Source organism: Pseudopodoces humilis, chromosome 5, assembly GCF_049639895.1.
Source record: "Pseudopodoces humilis isolate 2021_Gansu_Grassland_sample_001 chromosome 5, ASM4963989v1, whole genome shotgun sequence".
Lineage (NCBI taxonomy): Eukaryota > Metazoa > Chordata > Aves > Passeriformes > Paridae > Pseudopodoces > Pseudopodoces humilis.
This window is the reverse complement of record NC_142204.1, coordinates 12,423,284-12,438,028: the sequence shown is the minus strand read 5'-3', so window position 1 is coordinate 12,438,028 and position 14,745 is coordinate 12,423,284. Positions and strand designations below refer to the sequence as shown.

Here is a 14,745-nt window from a genome sequence, read left to right as displayed (position 1 = left end):
GTCCCTTTGCCTTCTGAGGATCAGCCCCATTATGATTTATTAATCATCTCCAAAGAGCATTGACAAATAATGAATATTTATGACTACAGATGTAACCCTATTGTTTGTGCAAATTACAGTGTTTTCCTGGTAATATTCTGAATGGCTTCAAGTTGACATAAATAATTCATACTTGTAAAGCCATATGTTAAACTGTCATTGTAAAAGACTAAGTGCTGCCAGTTTTCACTTGAACCATATGTAAATATCAAGTACTTGATATTAAACAGTGATATAAAGTCTACGCACCTTAATGCCACTTACACAATAAAGATTGCAATAATCCACAGTGCATTGAGGGCCAGTGTCAAAACAAGTTTAACTGCAGCAAAAGAACCATTTTTATTACTGAGTAAACTACAGTATTAATTTAACCAAGTCTGGCTTTACAGATTTAAATTACAGCAAAAGCAGACCTCCAGCCTTTGTCATTATTACTGTGTTAAGGAAACAGCTTGAAATATTTCCACGAATCTACTGCAAGCTGCTAATTTTTATCAAGGTACTCACTCATTGCATGCATGTGACATACATTTACATACATTTAATGTGTGTGTATGTATATATACGTGTGTGTCAAATGCTGTGAAAATGTTATATAATCATGGAATAGCCTGAGTTGGAAGGCACCTTAAAGACTTCCCAGTTCCATGGGCAGGGACACCTTCCATTAGCCCAGATTGCTCAGAGCTCCATCCAACCTGGCCTTGAGCACTTCCAGCAATGGGACAGCCAAAACTGCTCTGGGCCTTTTTATTTTTCATTAGAAATTTCAGAATGGAGTGTTAAGACTCACAAGGATTAATGGATTCTTCCCTCCATTCTGCCAGCATCTCCACTGACAGAGATGAGGCTGGTATCCTCTTTCCTGCCAGGTTCATTGGCTAGAAGCACAACCCTCACCCACCACATGAGGAATCTCTGGTCCCATGGGAGGGCTGTGAGTCTTCTGAGGCACAGACTCACACATGTGGCTACTCACACATACTTCCATCAGCCCTGTTACGTGAAGGACCAAGTCACTTGCCCGTGTCAGGGCTGTAGCCTGGGGAGACTTACTTCCAACCCCATTACTGGAGCAGAAATACAACTATGAGCTTGGCTGATCATTCCCATTTTGAGGGAATGGTCTCAGCCAGCTTAAAAGCCAAGAGGTGGCCTGTTCACAGTTCCAAAGAGCCTGCAGCCAAACCCCAAAGGTCTGCCAGCAGGTGGTCTTAACTGACAAATTTGCAGTTAAATGCCAAAGCTGGAGGATGCAGATAGGCAAATTCAGTTTGGAAATAAGCCATACATTTTCAACAGCTAAGGTAATTAGCAATTGGATTGACCTAATAAGGCTTGTAACTGACTCTTCATCACAGAAATGCTAAAGCTGTGACTAGAGATTTCTCAAAAAAAATAAGTAAATTAGTAATAATATAAAACATGTGATTATAAAAATATAAATAAAAGTATAAAATATTATTTATAAAACTGTGATTAGTTAAATTACATTTATTATCCTTATAGCAAAAATAATCTTAAGGAAGTTGTGTGGTTACAAAGGAGACTAAGACTGAATGGTAGGAAAATAACATTGCTTAGCCTTAAAATCCATTAATTTCAATGATCGCAGTACTGAGCCTTGCACACACTTCTCACAGCTCTCTGTTCTGCACTGCTTCCACAATTTAGAGTGTGTCCAATAAGCTCCACTGAAACCTAATGGTGTGTCTGTGCTATTCTGCATGTTTCAAAGACAGCAAAAAATTTTAATGAAAGGTTTTGCAGTTCTTCGTCCATCTCCAAATGAGTCCTGGCAGTTTGTTTTCCATGTGCAGTCCTGAGACATAACATTGCTCACAAAACACAACCACATTTACTGTTAAAATGGCATTGCTGCTTGCGTGAGAAGAACAGAAAATTAATTTCTCTCTTTAAACTTTTGGGTTTTAGGCCAAAAGTGCTTTCTTTCACTTCTGTGGGAGTGTGAAAGTAGAACTTCTAGATCCAGACAGGGATAGACAGGCATCACGTATGCTCAGCATGGCAGCAGTTTTTTATTTCCTCACAGAAGTCTGAGGGTTAATGAAAGCCCTCAAATAGTTTGAGACCCAAATACAGACTGAAAGAATCCCATGAACTTGGCCAAAGTTTCTTAATTATAATGACCACTGTGGGCACTGCAAGATCCCAGAAATGCTGATGGTCCTTGATTGTGCCTCTTTTTATGTCATCACCCTGGAATTGATTGTTTTCCAAAGCTGCCCATTCTGCAGGCTTTTCCTGGCTCACAATTTCCAAATGGCTTTGAAGGATCCTTTTCTCCTTATCTTGAACTTATTTCAAGGTCGAAGTAAAATTACAGGGACCCCTTATTTCAGAAGCAGCTTATTTCATGCCTTGTCTTCAGCCTGCAGTGCACAGGCAGTGCTTTAGGTGTCACACAAATACAAAAGAGCTGTATTTGATGCACAATTCGTATTTCTAGTTGCTCATTTGGACAGTGCAGTTTTTACACAAAGCTTTTGTATTGAAGTAGAAATTAAAGTAAAAATCTACTAAGAAATGTGCAGTTATAAAAATGGCAATTACTTATTTGAAGCTTCCTGGGCATACTGAAGAGATGAATTTCTGGATTTTGTAATTAGAAATATAATTTTGTGGCTTATTTTTGTTGCTAACAGTGTAAGACCTTAGAGAGGAATCCTGAATTTTGTTTTTCTCTGAGCATCATTTACTAAATTCCAGTGAATTATTAAAGCTCTGTGCAAGATCAGTGAAATCATTGGGATTGCCCAGGTGCAACCACAGTGAAGACCCTGAATTTCAGCACTGGAGCTAAAAAGCAGGCTGAAGAAGAGATAAAATCTCTGGCCATACTCCCCAAGTGCAGGTTGTGCTGGCATTGCTGATGGTTAGAAACACCTGCTTGGAGGAGGTGTTGTCTTGAGGGAAAATATCAATTAATAACTGAAATACTTGTGATCTGAGAAAAGTGGCTGTGGTTTAATTTGCAGAGAAACATAGAACCATTTTCAAAAGCTGCCTGGTGCTGTCCAAGTGCAGGGTAAATCCAGGTTTTCACAGCTCAGAGGCCCACCGATCTGAGGATGCAGAGCTGAATCTTTGCCATGTTAGGTAACTCATACGGAAATAAACCACCCAGAAAAATATAGAAGGGATTTGATTTTATCTTCTTTTTTGAATATTTTTTCAATTTCATTTTTAATTTTTTTAACAGGAAAATAGTTGTATGTCTTTAAGGAACACATTCAACACACCATTAAGCATTAAAATAAGAACACATCATTGCACACAGACCAAAACCTGTCTTTTCCTCCACTAGAATTGCAAATCCACCATTGTACTGAATAAAAATGAAAGTAAGATTTTTAAAGTAAATCTTTTAGTTTGCCTTTGGCACAAAACCAAACAATTTCTATTGTAAGGTTTTCTGACTGCATATAAATATTCCCCTGCAACACAGTTCATCTTGGGGAATGTTCCCCAGTGTAACATATCTGTCACCGAGATTATTCTTCAGATGATCCATTTAATCTTGTTGCATCAATAAATAATTGCACTTCTTGGGCTGCTCCAGATAGAAGATCATCCAGCCCAACTCCTGGCCCTGTACAGGATGCCCCAACAATCCCACCCTGTGCCTGAGTGTGTTGTCCAAAAGCTCCTGGAGCTCTGTCAGCCTTGGGGCTGTGACCATTCCCTGGGGAAATGAATTCCCTGTCCAGCACCCTGTGGGGGAAGGAACAGTCCTGATAACCAGCCTAAAAGCTTCCCTGAATCAGCTTCATCCCATTTCCTTGAGTCCTGTCTCTGGTCACAATAACAGAAGGCAGCTTTCAACTGTTTGGAGGGACTGGGAGCTCTGGGATGGATGAGGATGAACTGGGAAAAACTGAAGTGAACTGGGAGCTCTAGGAGGGACTAGGAGTAGCTTAGACTTCTGGGATGGACTGGGGGCTCTAGGATATTCAGTTAAATTCCCAAATTTGTTTTTGGCCATATATGTTAAGTAACTCTGTTACCTCATCCAGCATTTCCTTTCTTCTCATTTTGGCTTAGCAACTCCTCACATTGTTCAGGCCTCCCTTTGGCCGAGTACTACAGACCATGGCAAACTCATGGAAAAGTAAGGCTCAAGGAAGCACATGCATGGAAGAGTGAGTTGAGAAGATGGCCTGCTAACCATCCTGGTGTAACCCCAGCCAGCAACCACTCACTCCTCAACAGCAGAATAAGGGGGAGAATGAGAAGGGTAAAAGAGAGAAAATCCCTGGTTGGGATAAAGGCAGCTTTATAGCAAAGCAAAGCTAGGAATTCCCTGCTTGCCATGGTTGGGCAGGTGTTCAGCCATCCCCAGGAGAGCAGGGTCCCATTACAACAGTTTCTCAGGAAGACACACACCATTACTCCAAACATCCCTCCCTTCCTCCTTTTTCTCCCCACTGATCATGATGCCATAAGGTTTGGAAAGTCCCTTGGGGTCACTAGCTGTGTCTCCTCTTAAATTCCTTCAGCAGTGTGACAGCAAAAACACAGGAAAGGTCTTGGCTCAGTGTAAGCTCTGCTCAGTAAAAACAAACTCATCTCTGCATTATCAGCCCTGTGCTCAGCTCAAGTACAAAAGCACAGCCCCACACTAGCCACAGCCCCATACAGCCCCTAGTGAAACTACAGAACATGGTGCCCTTCAGGCCTTCTCGGAGTATAATCCCTCAGAACTTTAGGTCCTGTAGAATTGCTGAGTGGTAGCAGCCAAAATGCAATGACATGGATGCATGCATTCACAGGAATGGTTTTTCAAGTAGCCTTCCAGCTATGTGCTGGACTCTGTGTATGAACTGTAAAGAGTGTTTATATGCTGCATACACTGCACCAAATTATGGGTGCTTCTGATTGGGTTTGCTGTGCTCCAGTGCTGCCAGGACTCTCCCGAAGGAGACAAGGTCACAAGAGGGGCTGCTGAGCTGCTGAGTAGTGCTCCTTCCCACAGTGTCTCAGGCACCACCACCATGGCAATGAATGTGTAGGCGGGATTGTGTCCTAGGTCTAATTCCACATCCCAGCTAAAAAATCCACGGCTGCATTTCTACACTTAAATATTGCATTCCTAATTCTACTTTGGAGAAGCTTCTTACAAAGGCACAATGCTCCCAGAATTTTTTATTTATCCAAGGGCAATTGTGCCTTAGAAATGGTTTATTGAAAACCTTTGACCTGAGTTCTAATCTGATTTAAATTCATTTAAATTCAGAATCACTCTGGGCTAACTCCAGTGTAAGGGTAGTAGTGGTCCATGGGACGGCAATGGTGCTTCACAGAAATATCAACAGCAGCTGGCTTTCTGTCCTTAGTTAATTTGATTATACAGTTTTAGTTTAACTTAAACAAAGCAGTGACCTTATTATTATTTTAAGAAACTTATTTTGAGAGGAGGGAATCGTATTTCTCACATAAATCCATCTTCAAATGTCTTCTTTAGATGTACATGCATCTGGGATTGGAGTAGAGTTTGTGTGGGGAGAGGAAAAGCGTACTGGATTTCACTGATCCCAGTTGCTTTAAATTATGCAGGGAAGAGAGAGATGCTGTTTATGCATGAAGAAAACAAGGTTGGCAGCAGAGATCAGAAGGGCCTTGCTTTTGTAGTTTCCCTCTGCTATAAAATGAGTACAAGGGGAAGGCTTGGGGTATCTTGCAAGAACTGTCTGAGGGGTCACATTTGGTGCTTGTGACGATTAGAAAAAAAATCAATGGTAGTCAGCATTCTTGTCATGGTTTCTTTCTCAAGCACTGTTTTTCTGTAGCTTTACAAGAAGCAATTCTGAATAAATGCTTGAATCTTGCTTTGCCTAAATGTAAATTAAGGTCAATTTCAGGGATTTCTCCAGATATGAACTTTAGTAAGAGTTGAATACATGTTTTCAAATACTAAATCATAGTTTCATAGGACATTTTGCAGACATTTTCTACATGTCTTATTTACTCTTCCTCTCCTTTATCTCAAAATCTACCTTAAAATATCAGTGTTCTAAATTGCATAATAAACTTCAAAATCACATCAGAGGAACTGAGAATGGCTCTCAGTAACAAATCCTGTTATTCTAATATTTCCTATTGTACATTTCTGTCACATCTGTTATTTTGTTTATGTGTTTTGCCTACAGAATGAAAAGGAGAAGCTGACATGGAGTGACCGCATGCCTGGATATGCAGTGAACTTTGGACTGATTTTATTTATGGTAAGATAACCTGCATTTCTGCTCATTTATTAGGTATGAGAAACTTTGCCATGAGCATCTAGAAGGAAACCTTTGAACTGCTGTTTTCAAATATGTTAAAAGTCTGAAAGTAAGGTAGGTATGGGAGAAATACTAGGAAGGTTCATGGAGCTCAATGCCTGCCTCCAGCTTTACTCTATTTTTCCAAAGGCTGCGTGTGGAAGGGCTGACTTTCTGTAATGCCAGCACATTTTTGTTTTGTGTTCATTACACAAATTCTGCCTCTCCCCCAGGGTTTCTGCTCCATCTCTGTTATCCAATGAAGGGATAACATTGATATTTAGTTGTGAGCACAGTACTGCACATGTTGGTCACAGTGACGTTTGGAAAGGTTGAGCCTCAAAACATGCAACATACAGGTGAAATAAATCAGTTGCTGAAAAATATTTATCCAAGGCACATTCAGGGATGGACTGTACAGTAGTTGAGGAAGATCAGGGTACACAGTCCTCCCTTGGGAACAAGAATCAGGTGTGCAGGTCAGACTCTAAAGCAGGGACACCATTGTCCTAGTCAAAAATCAAATTTCCAGCAAAACAAATACATTGTGAAGCTGCTGGACTTGTAAACAGCAACAGGAAGGCCTGGATAAAAACCCCTAAATTACATGGTAAAGGATCCCATTATCCCTCTAGTTACAGTAATTACTGACTGAAACCTTCTGTTCATAACTGGCAAAACAGCAATGAAATACGCCTGTTTACATCACTGCAGCATCTAACTAGGGAAACTCACTTGGGGCCTAAATTATTTTAAGATACCTAAGTGTATTTCTAATTTACTCTAATTTGCGTATACTATACCAGATGTCCTGTGAAGATTTAGTTTCTTTTGCTGACTATCAAACGCTCACATTGAAGTTAATGTCTACACCCTTATAGATATGTTTATACATTTATGAAGATACATGCATTCCATATTCAGAATCTATTTTCTGAGCATTTTAAATGTACATAATAAATAAATGTACATAAATAGTTTCATATATGGATGAATGTTGCAGCATTTTGAGTGAGTTTACCATCCTGAGGCCATACCCAGTATTTGCTTTTTAAACAGAACCTCTTAAGTTCATCGGTCATGACTTAGAGCAGACCACACTGAGTCAGACTAAGCACACAGCCCTGATTTAGCTTTTACAAGTCATTCGTTTGCAGACGAGGTGCTTACATGTGCTCTTGACTTTCACCATGTTTAAATCTCCCCTAAGCAGGAGCTTAAAGTGCTTTCCTGACTCATAGCCTAGGTATTACCCTCCCTGCTTACTGTAACATCTCAGAGAGATTTATGAAGGATTTTTACCTACAGTTTGTGAGATGTAAAATGCAGAGCTCAAATTCTTCAACTTCTGTTCATGACTAGTGGAACTAGGTTGACTTTCACCATCTGGCAAAGTGGACACAATGACTTTATTTTTGCAATATTTTGAGCATTATTTATATGTAAGTACCTACAGGAGACAACTTGCAAACCGTGCATGAAATTCAAGCCAACTCTTGATGAGGGAGAGCACGCTCTGCTTTCCTACATGAATATTGCAATCTGCTCTTGACTGTATGGGATGTTTCCCCTTTTCCTGCTATGTTAGTTAAACAGGAATTGGAAAGATCAGACTGAAGATTTGTTGTCAGTCTGTGAAATATAATTGCACTGAGAAAACCTTACTGGTCTTGTTAACCTCCATTATTATTGTTCACCCAGATTAATTATTTTAACTTTTAATTTTAATTATCTAAAATAATTAATTTATTTATTTTAATTTATTTATTTAAAATAAATAATAAAATGTTGAATTTACAAGTGTGTACAGGGGTATAAGACTCAGTCATAGACCTGCACACAAGTGCATAGCAATTTCTAGTGCTGCAGAAGTGATTGTAGAATTTATTAATGCTACCTTTTCTAGGCCAAAAGGGTCTGGAGTTCCAAATCTACAGGTGTTTTCCATGAAGATTTCTATGTTGCTATAGAGTGATGCTGTTTTGTTCTGTCCCTCCTTCCCTGAGCTTTACATCCCATTACTTTCCCTGGTGATTCTTGAAGCTGGTAATGGTTTTTGTAGTGTAAAATCTTTCCTTTTCATTTTTTCCCTTAATTTCCATACTTCCATTGTGTACTTCACTTTTGTGAATCCTCTTTCAAGAATTGTGTCACGGTCTTTTCCTTTCTCTCTGGCTTTTCCTCTGTCTGTATTAAGCTAGGCATGCTGTCTGTTTTGTTCAAAACGCAGGTTGAAAAAAACCCATTGTGTTTGCTTCTCTTGTCCATTCTTACATCACAAGTCCAAGGATTAATTCACATATGTATGGATGCTTTAAAATCTGATCACAGTCCTTTTGTTGTACACAAAGCCTCATAGGACCGCAGAGGGGACAGAAGATCCAAACCTGATTTAAGTTATGCTTTTTGCAGGGATTGTAGGACAGAAGTTCACAAGCCTTATTTTTGCAGAGTGAGATCAATGGTAGAAGGTGGTTTGGGCTTAGCTAGGTATCTAAAACTTTTTCTTGAGCGTGAACAATAACACGTCACAATTTATAAACCCCATATTTAGAAGGCACATGTTGTGGCAGAGATTTCGGAGTTGGTGATAAAGATGCTGGTAGTGTTGGAAGAGAGCAGGATGGCATGGAGCAATGCATCACTGGAGCTTTTCTTTGTTTGGCTCAGTCAGAGGAAGGAAGAAAATCAGTTTGTGTCATGGCAGAAGAGTTCAGCCTCTTCCACCCTTTTCTCACTCACATGGTGTAATACTTGACTCGAGAATAGCCCTACTGGGGAGCCAGAGAACAATCTGGACATGAAACTGTTATCCTACTTGGATGGAGGTAGCAGCCTAGCCCACGGGGTTTTATAGCTTCCTTCTCAGATCTAGTTTGCTTTCCTGTTTGTCTCTATTCATACCAGGCTCAGTAGGTGACCTTTTCTGCAGCCAATTTTCACATCTGTTTCTAAGCAGATCAGTCCTGGATGGACTAGTTCAGCTATTCAGGGAAGAAACTGTCATAATAGGGGGAAGGATGGCCAGAGGGAATGTTGGCAATGACAACAAACCCCAAAGTGGGCACCTGAACAAATGGTGGCCTGCCTTATCAGGAATTTGGGCAGAAGAGGTATTTTCAGGAGTGAGAGAAATGCTGTGAAGATACAGGAACCATTTCCCCTTAGTGACTGTCTGGGGAGTGAGAGCTATGCTCACAGTCACTGTGCAGTCCTACAGGCCCTCTTCAATTTTCTCTTCTTGCTTGATGCACAGATAATGAAGACTCCTAAAGGAGTGTTTTTCCATCTGTGTCTAAGCAGATGTTTAAAAACAGCTGAGCAACTGAGAGTTTCTGAAGCCCTAGTGCTTTTGCAAAGAAAATATCTTTGTTCTATAAACAAATAAAACTTTTTTTTTTTTTCAGTAGATTTGGATACCTTGCTATGGCACTGCAGAGATTGAGAAGGTTGCCACTCTCTCATCCTCCAGTAACATTCCTCAGGGCAAGGGATCCCTGCAATCCTTTAGTCAGGTTCAAGAGTTTGCTATTGAACTTTCATGATCTGAAATTTCCTCTTTCTCTATTTAGTGAACACTGTCCTCGGCTCTTCTTCCTGTACTGTTAAGATATCATTCCTAAGTGAGAATTTGTGATGGACAGAGATGTGTGTTGAGGCCCAGGGATCTCATCAGCTCCAGAACAAGGCATCCTATTGATGATTTTCCTTGTCCACCACCATAGTGAAAAAAATTGCAAAGAAATCCACAGAATAAAGAAACAGGAAAAGAGCATTAAGGAAGATGATTAAGAAGAAGAAATCTGTGACTCAGAAAAGAAAAATAAAGAACTTGAGGTGTCTGTAGAGGTGGAAGGTGAAGCAAATTAATACCAGGTGGTGCTGTTTTGTTTCCTTCCTTTATTGGGGATTTTACTCTCTACTCTAGTGATTGTAATGGGGAAGCAAGGAAAAAGTTATAGTCCTTGTGTTCCTGCACCCCTTTTGTCACAGCAAGGTAGTTAATGTGATTTTTTTTTTTTGTCTGTTCATTTGGTAGGTAAGTGAAGAGAAAAACAGATATAAAAATCAAGAATGTTTCCTTGAGACAATGAAAACTACAAAACCAAAGGGAATATTTAATGTAATTTGAAAAGTTTTCATTTAAACTGTTTCAGGTTCAGGCTTTTATCATTCACCTACATTTCATTTAAAATTAATGAAACAGTTCTTTAAAAAGTAAAATTAGATGTTTTACTAGGTCTTAACATTTTATTACTATTTGCTGACAAAACATATTTGACAATTTCATCTGAAGTCTCCAGAAATTTCTCTAAATAATTAATTTTTAGTATGTTTACTAGCTCTTCATAAAAGCAAAATGTGCCCAGTTTTCACATTCAGCCTGTAATAACTTAACTCTGATTCTTCTTGTGGTTCTTTTACAATAGTTCCTTTTCATGCAACAACCTTCCTCAGCATACAGTGATCTACTGCTGGAGCATTAAAATGAACTGTTGAATTTCCTTAAACCCATGTTTTTAATCTGGGCCCCTAGGCCCATTTTAATAATTGCAGTAGTCTAATCTTTCACACTGAGTCTCTTTCATCTGAGGATCTCTGATGTGGTGCTCTCCAAGCCCGAGGTCCCTTCGGGTGCCTGGCCGGCAAGCTCAGCCGGTTACCCTGCGTTCAGCTTTTTGGGATGCTCCCCAGTACGCATGCAAAACAGGGGGCAGCTTACAGCTCCTCAAAGAGCTGCCACATGGAGCAACTACAACAAACACACGCTGAGGTGGAAGCAAAGCAGCAGAGGACTCGTCCAGCTGTAGCCAAAGAGAGCTTTTATTGACCAGGTAAAAACATAGGCATCACCCAGCACAGAGGAGCACTGGATCAACGTTGCAACAGCTGATAAACTGGGGTGGTCTCAAAGGCGGGGTCACAGAACATCCAATGAGTGAGGAACAGGGGAGGTCTTAGGGGCTAGATGGACATACACAGGCCCAATAAGGAGAAACTCAGGGGAGGGTACAAAATCACACACCAATCAACCATTGAGTGGTTCAGAAATTTCCAGAACTTTGGGAATGGGTAACAGGAGAGTGACAGGAGTGTAGGCAGGGTCTCAGGGGATTGTCATATAATGTGGGAGGGATGTGCAACTTTCCAGGGAAGAAGGGGTGGTACACAGCTGGGGATTGACACTGAGGGGAAGGGGGCGATAACTTGGAGTAAACCATGAAACCTGGGAAAACTGAGGCAAACCAAGAAAGGAAAAACAGACCGCAACAGATCTCAAGATCTTTTCCTAAAATAATGAATGTACACTGGAATTCTTGCTAAAGGCAAAAACGAAAGGGGAAAATGTACCTTCTCCCCATTTTGTGCTGTGATGATAAAAATTTTCTGGTTTTATTTTTGTTTTTTTTCTTTTTTTTTTTTTTTAAAAAAAATTGGATTGGTTTAGATTTCTTTTTTTATTTATTTTAAACCAGAATACCACAATCCTGTGAATTTCAAATTATTCTTGTGGGAACTTGACCTTAAGTAGCAGGTCCAGCTTTCCTCATCTCATCAAAGATGGTCAAAGCCAGCCCATCAGGGATGCCAGGGATACCAAGTGATTTCTGGGACACAAGTGCAAAATGAAGCCCTTATAACCCTACTTAGGTCATTCTTAAAAGAATAATAACTTTTTATTGTTTTAATTTGTAAGTTGGTACTTCTACTGTGCGCAGGTGAAGCTGTTTGAACACAGTAAAGCCCATTTACCTGACTGCACGTAATATAGGCCCTTCAGTCCAAGCCATGGGAACCTATTGCCAGATAAAAGACCTTGCTTAATTCCTGCTTTTGAGCCCCAAATGCCCACATTTCACTGCGTGAATGATGTGTGTAGCTTTAATCAGAACGAACATGCCCATCTGCAGGAATCCATGGAATCAGTATAAAAGAATCACAGATTAGTTTGGGTTGAAAGGGATCTTAAATGTTATTTAATTCTAATGCCCTGCTAGTGGCAAGGATGCCACTCATGGGATCAGGACACTCAGAGCCCCATCCAGCCTGGCTTGGAACACTTCCAGGGATGGGGCAGCCACAGCTTCTCTGGGCAACCGGTGCCAGGATCTGTCTCAACCCGCCACAGGAAAGAATTCCTTCCTAATATCTAATAAAAAAGTGTTCTCTTTTGGTTTAAAACCATCCTCCTTTTTCCTACCACTACCTGCCCATGTAAAAAGTCACTTTCCCTCTTTTTCATTACCCTCCTTTAGATACTGAAAGGTGGTATAAGATCTCCCTGGAGTCTTCTCTTTTCCAGGCTTGACAATCCCAACTCTTTCAGGCTGTCTTCGCGGGACGGGTTCTGTGAAGCATCCGAGCATCCAGCCTGCTGAGCATCTTGTGTCAGTTGAATTGTTGTGCCAATTTGGAGTCATGCATTCATTTTCTTATTTTTTATTTATGTCCCTGTTTGTTGGAGACCTTTGAATTCTTGCCTTTTAATTCGATCACCTGCATATTTTCACCTTGCACTAAGAAACAACTCTGCAATGCCAATTCATGGAACACACCCAGCCTTGCAGCCAAAGCTTCTGTTTCCAAGCTGGACTAATCTGTGTATTCATTTGTTTGCAGATCATGCTGGCGTTTTCAGCAGTGTTTGGTGTCATCGTGTACCGAATCACGACAGCTGCAGCCTTGTCCTTCAGCACAAATGAGACAACCAGATCCAATGTTCGAGTGACTGTGACTGCCACTGCTGTCATCATTAACCTCGTGGTGGTCCTCATCCTTGATGAAATTTATGGAGCTGTGGCCAAATGGCTGACAGAAATTGGTAAAACTGCCTCACCCCATTCCTTGTTAATTTGTGTATTGACACGAGGGGGTGTAAGGAGGGTGCAGGAGGAGTATTTCCTCCTGGATAGGGCCAGCGAAAACATTCAGGCATGTGAAGGTACCTCTTTACACCTAAGAGCTGCAGAAAGTCAGTGGGTTGTTTAAAAAATGTTGATGGTTCTGACAAAGTTACTCTGATATTGTTTCCTTGATGAAAGTTTTACCCATTTCCTTACTGCTCAAATGATTTTTTTGTTCAATTTTAGGGCCATTTCTGGGCTGGACTTCTTAATAATAATTTCTATTGCAGTTAGTGGTTGGACTTTAAAATTTTATTTTAAACATCAAAATATTGTTGCAAGCCTGGCTATTTATTTCTTTTGAAAGGAAGGAATTCCTTTGACTGCTATAGAGATTTAGGCCTGAAGTATTGATTTGTTATATACATTAGGCTAAAGATGTGTACTAATAGGTGTTTACATTGGGACTTTGTTTTATTATTATTATTTATTATTTATTTGTTTTATTTGGGTTTTTGATGTATTTTTTATTTTTATTCTGTTTGTTGTTTATTAATTTGTTTTATTAAATTAGACCAAGGATGTTGACTTATAGCACCCTTACATAAGATTACTCTTTCTTCTCAATTTCTCGGAACACTTTTAAATTCACAGATGAAAACATCTCTTTCAGTCCTGTTTTTGAAAGAGCATTACAAACTACAGTTTTGCAGTTGTTAGAGGTTCAATCCTGAATTTTGGAAGTATGGTCCTGTTAGTTCAGATTAAATTCCTGAAGTATTTGAAAGAAATGAAGGCAAAGCAATTAGTTTTCAAATTGCCATTTTATTGGTTTAATTTTGTTTATTTCTGTTTTCGACCAGGCTTTGGGCAGATTGTAACAGGGTTACATAAATGGACTCTGTTCTAGTGGCATAAATGAGATCAGGCTCACTGTCCAAGCCAAAATTGTATCCAGATTTTCAGCTTTCACATAAGTGACAGGCTGCTGTGTATGGCCTGATCAATTCTATTCACTGCACCTGCCCACGTAAGAAAGGGCACAAATGTTAAGGAATTACACAGCTGTGTGGAAAGAGTAGGAAAAGATGAAGATGAGACTTCTCCAGCAGTTTCTAGGCAGGAGCTGGGAAATGCTAGGGACTGCCATGGCCTCTGCTTGGGAAGTACAGGAGGAAAATCTCTCCCTTTGAAATGTGCTTCAGGCTGAAGGGTGAAAGAAACAATTTCTTACTTGCTGATTATTGTCCCCCTGTCACTTTGCATTTCATTCTAATCCTATCTTTATTAGGGCAGCATTCCTAATCAACCATCAGATGTTTTGTTTAAGAAAGATCCAGTCAGAATAATCTCTAGTGCTACAAATGACATGAATTACAAAGTTCACTCAGGCAGCTTTCTCCAGTGCTAGGCTTAGATGCCAAATGTAATCAAAATGTTTTAAAAAATTACAATTCACCATGTTGATAAATGTTGCTTAACTTGTGAACTCTCATTTTGCTGAGAACATGCTCAATTCTCTTTTCACACTGCATTTAATCCACAAGATGAACACATTTGTTGGGCTGAAGGAG

General features: G+C 39.9%; 1 protein-coding gene across 2 annotated transcripts in view; it reads left to right on the top strand.

Moving 5' to 3' along the window:
* ANO2 (anoctamin 2) overlaps positions 1 to 14,745 on the top strand; it is a 159,204-nt gene that overhangs the window by 113,599 nt on the left and 30,860 nt on the right. For both annotated transcript variants that reach the window (XM_088055431.1, XM_014261219.2), the window contains 2 exons: positions 6,213 to 6,287; positions 12,948 to 13,149. In XM_088055431.1, the coding sequence (XP_087911557.1) occupies positions 6,213 to 6,287; positions 12,948 to 13,149 (277 nt within the window). The remainder of the gene's footprint in view (positions 1 to 6,212; positions 6,288 to 12,947; positions 13,150 to 14,745) is intronic.